This window comes from Oncorhynchus tshawytscha, unplaced genomic scaffold (assembly GCF_018296145.1).
Source record: "Oncorhynchus tshawytscha isolate Ot180627B unplaced genomic scaffold, Otsh_v2.0 Un_contig_6931_pilon_pilon, whole genome shotgun sequence".
NCBI lineage: Eukaryota > Metazoa > Chordata > Actinopteri > Salmoniformes > Salmonidae > Oncorhynchus > Oncorhynchus tshawytscha.
The window spans coordinates 65,510-77,695 of record NW_024609442.1 but is presented as its reverse complement, the minus strand read 5'-3'; the positions used below and the strand labels follow the sequence as shown (position 1 = coordinate 77,695).

General features: G+C 46.5%; 1 protein-coding gene across 1 annotated transcript in view; it reads left to right on the top strand.

Annotated features, from left to right (window-relative positions):
- LOC112241739 (calcium-activated potassium channel subunit beta-4-like) overlaps nt 1-9,501 on the top strand; it is a 67,395-nt gene extending 57,894 nt beyond the window's left edge. The window contains exon 3 of the mRNA XM_042315336.1: nt 7,687-9,501. Coding sequence (XP_042171270.1) covers nt 7,687-7,975 — 289 coding nt within the window. The 3' untranslated portion in view covers nt 7,976-9,501. The remainder of the gene's footprint in view (nt 1-7,686) is intronic.
- Nucleotides 9,502-12,186: the final 2,685 nt, after the last annotated feature.

Genomic DNA, 12,186 nt, shown 5'->3' with positions numbered 1-12,186 from the left:
TTCCTGCTCACGTCCTTCCTGCTCACGTCCTTCCTGCTCACTTCCTTCCTGTTCACGTCCTTCCTGCTCACGTCCTTCCTGCTCACTTCCTTCCTGCTCACGTCCTTCCTGCTCACTTCCTTCCTGCTCACGTCCTTCCTGCTCACTTCCTTCCTGCTCACTTCCTTCCTGCTCACTTCCTTCCTGCTCACTTCCTTCCTGCTCACGTCCTTCCTGCTCACGTCCTTCCTGCTCACTTCCTTCCTGTTCACGTCCTTCCTGCTCACGTCCTTCCTGCTCACTTCCTTCCTGCTCACGTCCTTCCTGCTCACTTCCTTCCTGCTCACGTCCTTCCTGCTCACGTCCTTCCTGCTCACTTCCTTCCTGTTCACGTCCTTCCTGCTCACGTCCTTCCTGCTCACTTCCTTCCTGCTCACGTCCTTCCTGCTCACTTCCTTCCTGCTCACGTCCTTCCTGCTCACTTCCTTCCTGCTCACTTCCTTCCTGCTCACGTCCTTCCTGCTCACGTCCTTCCTGCTCACTTCCTTCCTGCTCACTTCCTTCCTGCTCACTTGCTTCCTGCTCACTTGCTTCCTGCTCACTTCCTTCCTGCTCACTTGCTTCCTGCTCACTTCCTTCCTGCTCACTTCCTTCCTGCTCACTTGCTTCCTGCTCACTTGCTTCCTGCTCACTTCCTTCCCTAATACAACAATATAAGTATTCTGTCTTCTGAGAGGTGAGCCCCTCCCCTACCACTCCCACTGATGAGAGCATACATCAACGACAATTTAATAAAGCAGAATACAACAATGTTAGAATTCCATCTTCTGAGAGGTGACAGAGACCTACCTTCCCTGCTCTCATTCTGATTACAATAACCCTCTCTCAAGTCATGTCTCATACCGAGTTTAATATAGGAGGATTTGTCAATTCAGGAAGTGAAATTCAATTCAAACTGAGAGAACCTGAATCCCGGTGCTCTCTCAACCACCACAGAAGAAGTGTCTACAGTACTTTGTCAACCCACAATACACTCACACACACTCCCTGATTATACAGCAGCACCTTCAGAGCTGTCACGAGACCAAACACGTGTTTGCTGAAGTAAAACACAAACACTTTTTTCCTCCAAAGAGATTCTCGAGATTTGAGACCCGTCCGGGGAAACTGGAAGATGAATTGTTTGTCAGGACAGGCTCAGTCTGCAGTCTATTTTAGGGAGAAGCAGTGAGAACCAGATGGCCAAGGTGTAACAATGTAATGTGGTCGCCTTTTCAAAAACCCTATCTGTTCTTTTTCAACTAACTATTGCTATTTTCACTTGAAATATTTTCCTGCAGTAAGTCTTAACATTACTTACATTCGACAAAGCGAATATGGCAAAGACAGTAGCAGACAGGCAGTGAAGTCACAAGATGCCCCTGGTCATCAGCTGTGTGGTGATGGGAGAGTCTGTCGCCTGCTGTGGATCCATTTCCTGTGGGGCAGGACGTGACATGTTCCATGTACTGTTAGGGAGTAGTCTGGGAACACCACTTATCAACACTTATCCGTGGCCAATCATCCCTTCAGTGGGTATTTTTGGAGGCTCATTGGATCTTGTTGAGAAAGTGTGACTCAAGGAATCAACACGTACTGTTGCAGACTGTGTGGGTCTCATGGTACACCTGGGGCCTGGTACACCTGGTACACCTGGGGCCTGGTACACCTGGGGCCTGGTACACCTGGTACACCTGGGGCCTGGTACACCTGGGGCCTGGTACACCTGGTACACCTGGGGCCTGGTACACCTGGTACACCTGGGGCCTGGTACACCTGGTACACCTGGGGCCTGGTACACCTGGGGCCTGGTACACCTGGTACACCTGGGGCCTGGTACACCTGGTACACCTGGAACACCTGGTACACCTGGGGCCTGGTACACCTGGTACACCTGGGGCCTGGTGCACCTGGTACACCTGGAACACCTGGGGCCTGGTACACCTGGTACACCTGGGGCCTGGTACACCTGGTACACCTGGGGCCTGGTACACCTGGTACACCTGGGGCCTGGTACACCTGGTACACCTGGGGCCTGGTACACCTGGTACACCTGGGGCCTGGTACACCTGGTACACCTGGAACACCTGGTACACCTGGGGCCTGGTACACCTGGTACACCTGGAACACCTGGTACACCTGGGGCCTGGTACACCTGGTACACCTGGAACACCTGGTACACCTGGGGCCTGGTACACCTGGTACACCTGGTACACCTGGGGCCTGGTACACCTGGTACACCTGGAACACCTGGTACACCTGGTACACCTGGAACACCTGGAACACCTGGTACACCTGGTACACCTGGAACACCTGGTACACCTGGGGCTTGTATCCAGGACACTCTTCTTTATTTAATTCCGCAAGTCAGTTCAGAAAAACTTCTTATTTACAATGACGGCCTAAGCCTTTTGTTCATCTGGGCAGTTCATTGTATTGCAGATTTCTCTTGAAGGAATGCCAGTGTTTTTCTCCATCACCAGTAAACTCTTAGATTGATTGAAATAAATGCAAAGTGTAACATATGTTTATAACTGAAATGGTACACGGATAGTGTTCAGAGGCCTGTGAACTCCTCAGCAGAGTTGACTCTGTCCTACGTTCCCTCTAGTCCAGTGTTCAGGGGCCTGTGAACTCCTCAGCAGAGTTGACTCTGTCCTACGTTCCCTCTAGTCCAGTGTTCAGTTGGCTGACACTGGGCTGTATCTTCTGCTGCAGTCTACACTGCACTACTGTGTGCTACTGTATAGTGCTGTGTAATGCTGTATGGCTGCTGCAGTGTTGGCCTAAGTGGGCCCCTCCAGACCACTGCTTACCCCAAAACAGCCTGATTACGGACCATTTTATTTATATATCATCTAAAATATGTACATATTTTAACTCAATACCCGTTCCAATTCTTAGTTTGCATGCAAGCTGTTCGTAAGTAAAGTTTTAATGTAATAAAGAAGCAGATTGCCGAGTGGATAATGTTATTGAACATTTTATATCCAACACCTGCTTTGTGATCTTTTGCTATTCGGGATAATTATTACTTTTTCAGACTTTGTTAACTGGAACATAAAGAGTATGAATCACCCCATGAAACAACATTAAAATCCTATTGCTGTATATCTGTATCCACCTCATTCCTGGCATCTGTTATCTCTCTGATAAATATTCCTCTTGACGTAATCAGTCTGTATTTACTCTTGTAACCAGATGCTCTGATTATACGCCTGATAATTACTGTTAGAAACATCCCTTCATTCAGAGGTATCATCAACATCCCCTCATTCAGAGGTATCATCAACATCCCTTCATTCAGAGGTATCATCAACATCCCCTCATTCAGAGGTATCATCAACATCCCCTCATTCAGAGGTATCATCAACTCCCCTCATTCAGAGGTATCATCAACTCCCCTCATTCAGAGGTATCATCAATTCCCCTCATTCAGAGGTATCATCAACTCCCCTCATTCAGAGGTATCATCAACTCCCCTCATTCAGAGGAATCATCAACATCCTCTCATTCAGAGATATCATCAACTCCCCTCATTCAGAGGTATCATCAACTCCCCTCATTCAGAGGTATCATCAACATCCCCTCATTCAGAGGTATCATCAACATCCCCTCATTCAGAGGTATCATCAACATCCCTTCATTCAGAGGTATCATCAACATCCCCTCATTCAGAGGTATCATCAACTCCCGTTAACTACTGTTAGAAACATCCCCTCATTCAGAGGTATCATCAACATCCCCTCATTCAGAGATATCATCAACATCCCCTCATTCAGAGGTATCATCAACATCCCCTCATTCAGAGGTATCATCAACATCCCCTCATTCAGAGGTATCATCAACATCCCCTCATTCAGAGGTATCATCAACATCCCCTCATTCAGAGGAATCATCAACTCCCCTCATTCAGAGGTATCATCAACTCCCCTCATTCAGAGGTAGCATCAACATCCCCTCATTCAGAGATATCATCAACTCCCCTCATTCAGAGGTATCATCAACATCCCCTCTTCAGCGATATCATCAACATCCCCTCATTCAGAGGTATCATCAACATCCCCTCATTCAGAGGTATCATCAACATCCCCTCATTCAGAGATATCATCAACTCCTGTTAACTACTGTCAGAAACATCCCCTCATTCAGAGATATCATCAACATCCCCTCATTCAGAGGTATCATCAACTCCCCTCATTCAGAGGTAGCATCAACATCCCCTCATTCAGAGGTATCATCAACTCCCCTCATTCAGAGGTAGCATCAACATCCCCTCATTCAGAGGTATCATCAACATCCCCTCATTCAGAGGTATCATCAACATCCCCTCATTCAGAGGTATCATCAACTCCCCTCATTCAGACGTATCATCAACTCCTGTTAACTACTGTTAGAAACATCCCCCCATTCAGAGGTATCATCAACATCCCCTCATTCAGAGGTATCATCAACTCCCCTCATTCAGACGTATCATCAACTCCTGTTAACTACTGTTAGAAACATCCCCTCATTCAGAGGTATCATCAACATCCCCTCATTAAGAGATATCATCAACTCCCCTCATTCAGAGGTATCATCAACATCCCCTCATTCAGAGGTATCATCAACATCCCCTCATTCAGAGGTATCATCAACATCCCCTCATTCAGAGGAATCATCAACTCCCCTCATTCAGAGGTATCATCAACTCCCCTCATTCAGAGGTAGCATCAACATCCCCTCATTCAGAGGTATCATCAACATCCCCTCATTCAGAGGAATCATCAACTCCCCTCATTCAGAGGTATCATCAACTCCCCTCATTCAGAGGTAGCATCAACATCCCCTCATTCAGAGATATCATCAACTCCCCTCATTCAGAGGTAGCATCAACATCCCCTCATTCAGAGATATCATCAACTCCCCTCATTCAGAGGAATCATCAACTCCCCTCATTCAGAGGTATCATCAACTCCCCTCATTCAGAGGTAGCATCAACATCCCCTCATTCAGAGGTATCATCAACTCCCCTGATTCAGAGGTAACCCTCTGTTCCCCTGAACAAGGCAGTTAACCCACTGTTCCCCTGAACAAGGCAGTTAACCCACTGTTCCCCTGAACAAGGCAGTTAACCCACTGTTCCCCTGAACAAGGCAGTTAACCCACTGTTCCCCTGAACAAGGCAGTTAACCCACTGTTCCCCTGAACAAGGCAGTTAACCCACTGTTCCCCTGAACAAGGCAGTTAACCCACTCTTCCTCGTGGATGTGGATAAAGGCAGCAGATTCAGAGGGGTTAAATGCTGAAGACACATTTCAGTTGAATACATTCAGTTGGACGACTGACCAGGTCTTCCCCTAAACGAGGGGATAATGTTATTACTCCTTCACACATGATGTAGTGTTTCTCTTCATCTGTTCTGTATCGTCCCCTGTTCTCTGGCTACATCCAGGCTTTCAGTTTGTTCAAAGCTGTGCCCTCAATTCCCCCTCCTGACCTCCAAATCCCTTCAAACCTGCTCTTGTCTCTTAGTATCTATCTGTCTGTCTGTCTGCTCATCTCCCTTCAACCCTGCCCTTGTCTTTTAGTATCTATCTGTCTGTCTGTCTGCTCATCTCCCTTCAACCCTGCCCTTGTCTCTTAGTATCTATCTGTCTGTCTGCTCATCTCCCTTCAACCCTGCCCTTGTCTCTTAGTATCTATCTGTCTGTCTGTCTGCTCATCTCCCTTCAACCCTGCCCTTGTCTTTTAGTATCTATCTATCTGTCTGTCTGCTCATCTCCCTTCAACCCTGCCCTTGTCTTTTAGTATCTATCTATCTGTCTGTCTGCTCCTCTCCCTTCAACCCTGCCCTTGTCTCTTAGTATCTATCTGTCTGTCTGTCTGCTCATCTCTCTTCAACCCTGCCCTTGTCTCTTAGTATCTATCTGTCTGTCTGTCTGCTCATCTCCCTTCAACCCTGCCCTTGTCTCTTAGTATCTATCTGTCTGTCTGTCTGCTCATCTCTCTTCAACCCTGCCCTTGTCTCTTAGTATCTATCTGTCTGTCTGTCTGCTCATCTCCCTTCAACCCTGCCCTTGTCTCTTAGTATCTATCTGTCTGTCTGTCTGCTCATCTCTCTTCAACCCTGCCCTTGTCTCTTAGTATCTATCTGTCTGTCTGTCTGCTCATCTCTCTTCAACCCTGCCCTTGTCTCTTAGTATCTATCTGTCTGTCTGTCTGCTCCTCTCCTTCAACCCTGCCCTTGTCTCTTAGTATCTATCTGTCTGTCTGTCTGCTCATCTCTCTTCAACCCTGCCCTTGTCTTTTAGTATCTATCTATCTGTCTGTCTGCTCATCTCCCTTCAACCCTGCCCTTGTCTCTTAGTATCTATCTGTCTGTCTGTCTGCTCATCTCTCTTCAACCCTGCCCTTGTCTCTTAGTATCTATCTGTCTGTCTGTCTGCTCATCTCCCTTCAACCCTGCCCTTGTCTCTTAGTATCTATCTGTCTGTCTGTCTGCTCATCTCTCTTCAACCCTGCCCTTGTCTCTTAGTATCTATCTGTCTGTCTGTCTGCTCATCTCCCTTCAACCCTGCCCTTGTCTCTTAGTATCTATCTGTCTGTCTGTCTGCTCATCTCCCTTCAAACCTGCTCTTGTCTCTTAGTATCTATCTGTCTGTCTGTCTGCTCATCTCTCTTCAACCCTGCCCTTGTCTTTTAGTATCTATCTGTCTGTCTGTCTGCTCATCTCTCTTCAACCCTGCCCTTGTCTTTTAGTATCTATCTGTCTGTCTGTCTGCTCATCTCTCTTCAACCCTGCCCTTGTCTTTTAGTATCTATCTGTCTGTCTGTCTGCTCATCTCCCTTCAACCCTGCCCTTGTCTTTTAGTATCTATCTGTCTGTCTGTCTGCTCATCTCCCTTCAACCCTGCCCTTGTCTCTTAGTATCTATCTGTCTGTCTGCTCATCTCCCTTCAACCCTGCCCTTGTCTTTTAGTATATGTCTGTCTTTGTGCAAATGTTTTTCTGTCAAGCCATCATAGTGATGCCATCCTCCTCCCTCCTCCCATCCTCCTCCCTCCTCCCATCCTCCTCCCTCCTCCCATCCTCCTCCCTCCTCCCATCCTCCTCCCTCCTCCCATCCTCCTCCCTCTTCCCATCATCCTCCCTCCACCCATCCTCCTCCCTCCTCCCATCCTCCTCCCTCCTCCCATCATCCTCCCTCCTCCCTCCATGTCTCTGTCTTTCTCCATCCCATCTTGCATTGCTGCCAGCTGTAGCTGTCTGCCATGTGCTCCTGATGTCTCTTCCCTCCTTCACCCCTCACCCTCCTCCACCCCTCACCCTCCTCCACTCCTCACCCTCCTCCACCCCTCACCCTCCTTCAGAGAGTCGGTGCTAAATCCCTCCTGTGGATAGAAACCTTGTTGTGGATCCTGACTTCTCTGCAACGAAGTGAAACGCGATGTACTTTGTCCCTGGATGGAATCCAGAATATATTTCTCCTAGATCATCAGACAAACCTTCACATTTAATGTTGATAGGTGACATTTGTGCTGCATTTAGTCTCTTTTCTGTCAACGCTGAAGTTCCTGATAGACAGACATTGCTTTGAATTCTGTAAACACTCACCCCTTTCTTGTTGCCTCATGCCCCCCTAACTTCCTACTCTTTTACCCCCTTGCCCTCTATCTCCCCCTGCAGGCCTGACGACGTACTGTGGCGGCGCTCCCACGACGCCAGCGTCCTCCTCCACTGTGTCCTGTGGCCCATGGTGAGCCTGCTGGTGGGTACCCTCATCGTCCTTCTCACCGTGTGCGCCCGCAGCCTGGCCGTGCGCGCCGAGGCCATCCAAAAGAGGAAGTGCTCGTACGAGCCGGCAGGCAACTCAGAGCAGGGCAAGACGCCGCCCAACACCAACACCGCCTCCTTCCGGACCCTGCCGATGTTCGCTGTCCCTGTCCGACGCAGAGACCGGGAACAGGAACACTAGTTGGATGGATGGATGGATGGATTGATAGATTGATGATGACTGTGGTCTCAGTGGTGGCTGTTGTGTGATGAGGACCTCATAGAAGCAGGGAATGTTTGAACTTCCAATTATAACTGTTCTGAACACTCTCATTCCGCTGGACTGGACTCGAGGCTCATGCACCAGAAATGCTTGTCTGTCTTGTCTTGGTGTGTTTGTCTACTTGTGTGAGAGCCATTTTGTCAGTTCAACTCTCAGCTGGTGAGGGCCTTTTCTAATGCTATGTGTATTACAATGCGTTGGTTATGTCTATGAATAAGCAAAAATCCAAAAAGGACAATGCCGCTTTCTGTCACTGGTCATGTTTTGGACAGGTCTGTGTTACGTGTTGAGCCTCTGTCTCTGTGCTGATTGTAATGTTGTTTGTGTTTACTTCACTAGCCGAGCTCGGTCTCAAAGTTCAGAGTTCACTGACTTACAAACAGGAAATGTCTGTTACCTTTGAACACTTTAACTAGACTCTTCATTACAAACCTCTGGTCGTATGAAAGGTGGGATCATGAGGGCGTCCCGGCCAGGACCACCTGAGAAGAATCTTCAACACCAGTTACACAAAATGTCAGTGCTTTGTTCAGAGAGAATGCGGTGAAAGGAATTCTGGGAGAGTCCTTCTAATCTCTGGGACGACAGAGCCAGAAGCAGACCTTGGTCTGATCACCCCCAGCATGATGTACTGTCTTCTTCTCTAGGTGGTATTAGGAAGTGTTTAAATGCCTATCTCACTGTTACTGTTCTTTAACACCCCGGGCCACGATTTAAACAAAACGCAACAATGCGTATATTACTTTTAAAGGCATATTGTGTTTGTTTTAATCCGGTTCCCCCTCTCTCTCCTCTCTGTACCACCTGCCTTTTACTAAACCTGTTTCTAACAAGGCTTCTTTAAGGCATCTGTCCAACTACAGCCAACCCAACCGCCATGGACGGAATATGTCTGTTGTTCATTTTCAGTTGGTTGCCGCAGGACATGTTTGAACCTATTTGGTCCCGATTCAATATGTAGACTGGGCCACGGACAGTTGGTCTGGGTTCAATATGTAGACTGGGCCACGGACAGTTGGTCTGGGTTCAATATGTAGACTGGGCCACGGACAGTTGGTCTGGGTTCAATATGTAGACTGGGCCACGTACAGTTGGTCTGGGTTCAATATGTAGACTGGGCCACGGACAGTTGGTCTGGGTTCAATATGTAGACTGGGCCACGGACAGTTGGTCTGGGTTCAATATGTAGACTGGGCCACGGACAGTTGGTCTGGGTTCAATATGTAGACTGGGCCACGGACAGTTGGTCTGGGTTCAATATGTAGACTGGGCCACGGACAGTTGGTCTGGGTTCAATATGTAGACTGGGCCACGGACAGTTGGTCTGGGTTCAATATGTAGACTGGGCCACGGACAGTTGGTCTGGGTTCAATATGTAGACTAGGCCACGGACAGTTGGTCTGGGTTCAATATGTAGACTGGGCCACGGACAGTTGGTCTGGGTTCGGGACAAAACCTGGGATAGGTAGTTTGTCTGTGGTTGGATAGATGTGCAGATGCCTTGACTGTAGCAACTTCCTCTGCAGTCTGTCTTCTGTCTTACCTCCTGTCAGTTAGTGGTTTTAGTTTTTTTCACGATGCAAATTGAATGGGTTTTCTTACCACAGTAGCAGACTTTTTGCACCGTTTTGAATAGTTTGTCGTCCGTATGAGTTACCGCTCTCCGATTGGTTTGAATAGTTTGTCGTCCGTATGAGTTACCACTCTCCGATTGGTTTGAATAGTTTGTCGTCCGTTTTTGTTACCGCTCTCCGATTGGTTTGAATAGTTTGTCGTCCGTATGTGTTACCGCTCTCCGATTGGTTTGAATAGTTTGTCGTCCGTTTGTGTTACCGCTCTCCGATTGGTTTGAATAGTTTGTCGTCCGTATGTGTTACCGCTCTCCGATTGGTTTGAATAGTTTGTCGTCCGTTTGTGTTACCGCTCTCCGATTGGTTTGAATAGTTTGTCGTCCGTATGAGTTACCGCTCTCCGATTGGTTTGAATAGTTTGTCGTCCGTATGTGTTACCGCTCTCCGATTGGTTTGAATAGTTTGTCGTCCGTATGAGTTACCGCTCTCCGATTGGTTTGAATAGTTTGTCGTTGGTTTGAATAGTTTGTCGTTTGTTTTTTGTTACCGCTCTCCGATTGGTTTGAATAGTTTGTCGTCCGTATGTGTTACCGCTCTCCGATTGGTTTGAATAGTTTGTCGTCCGTTTGTGTTACCGCTCTCCGATTGGTTTGAATAGTTTGTCGTCCGTATGTGTTACCGCTCTCCGATTGGTTTGAATAGTTTGTATTCCGTTTGTTTTACCGCTCTCCGATTGGTTTGAATAGTTTGTCGTCCGTATGTGTTACCGCTCTCCGATTGGTTTGAGCAGTTAGTACATCCAGTTAGTGTTTTCCATCCAATTGGATAAGAGAAGAATGTGATCTGACTACAAATCGTTACACCTACCTACCCTGCTCCAAGAAAAGGTTTGCTCTCGACTGCGTTAATCGGACGTACAGGAGTATTCACTTGTGTATTTTCTACAACAGAAGTAGCTAAGACATTGTTGTCCTTGGCTAAAAGAGGAATGATATTTCATACATAAAGCCATATGCTGAACATGTAATTGCAGTAAGAGGCAGCTCCAGGGGAGGTTATGTCCTCTTACAATAGGAGCTGTAACAGTAGTACTAAACTAATATATTTTGTGTTGGAAAGAGAATGTTTTTTTATAAAGCCAATCCATTTAAAACGCCTGCTGCATAATGATGAGTAATAGTGCCTGATAGATATCTTTAATAAAAAGAATAAGAGTTATTGTCTGAGTTATTACTGCACCATATTCTTCTTCTTTCATTAATACATCTTCTTCAGGATCGGTGTCCCTTCCACGGGACGATTGAGCTAACGTACTGTAGGCTAATGCGGTTAGCATGAGGTTGTAAGTAACAAGAATATTTCCCAGGACATAAACACATCTGATATGGGCAGAAAGCTTACATTCTTGTTAATCTAACTGCACTGTCCAATGTATAGTAGCTATTACAGTAAAATAATACCATGCTATTGTTTGAGGAGAGTGCACAATTTTGAAGATGAAAAGTTATTAATAAACAAATTAGGCACATTTGGGCAGTCTTGATACAACATTTTGAACAGTGGTTCAAATGGTTCATTGGATCAGTCTAAAACCTTGCACATGCACTGCTGCCATCTAGTGGCCAAAATCCAAATTGCACCTGTGCTGGAATAATACATTATGGCCTTTCTCTTGTATTTCAAAGATGATGGTACAAAAAAATACATAAGAATGGTTGTTTTTTTCTTTGTATTATCTTTTACCAGATCTATTGTGTAATATTCTCCTACATTCCTTTCACATTTCCACAAACTTTAAAGTGTTTCCTTTCAAATGCTACCAAGAATATGCATATCCTTGCTTCAGGGCCTGAGCTACAGGAAGTTATATTTGGGTATGTCATTTTAGACGAAAATTGAAAAAAAGGGGCAGATCCTTAAGAGGATCATTTCAACTATAACATTAACTTTGTAACTGCATTGCAGTCTTTCAGAAAACCATTATAAGAAACCGGATTCACAGATTTACTGATGGTGTCTCACCTGGTTACAGGTGAATGACAGATGTTTGTGTTATGATGGTGTCTCACTCTGAATGGCAGATACCTCATCAGCCTTGTCCTCTTCTTATTGTTGTTAGTCTCCAGATAGGAGAGCAGTTTCCATTAATTATGCATGTATTTAATGGAGGTTACCATGACAGCCAGGCTTATCACAGAGAAAAGGACATAAGTTATTCTTAGAGGCTCTATGGTTTGAGTCTCAAATGGTGTCTCACCCCCTATTCCCTATGGGCCCTGGTCAATAGTAGTGCACCCTGTTTGTGTTATGATGGTGTCTCACCTGGTTACAGGTGAATGACAGATGTTTGTGTTATGATGGTATCCCTGGTTAATAGGTGAATGACCCCTTGTGTTATGGGCCCTGGTCAATAGTAGTGCACCCTAATGACTATGGGCCCTGGTCAATAGTAGGTGCTCACCTGGTTACAGGTGAATGACAGATATTTCCTATGGGCCCTGGTCAATAGTAGTGCACCCTATTCCCTATGGGCCCTGGTCAATAGTAGTGCACTCTTTT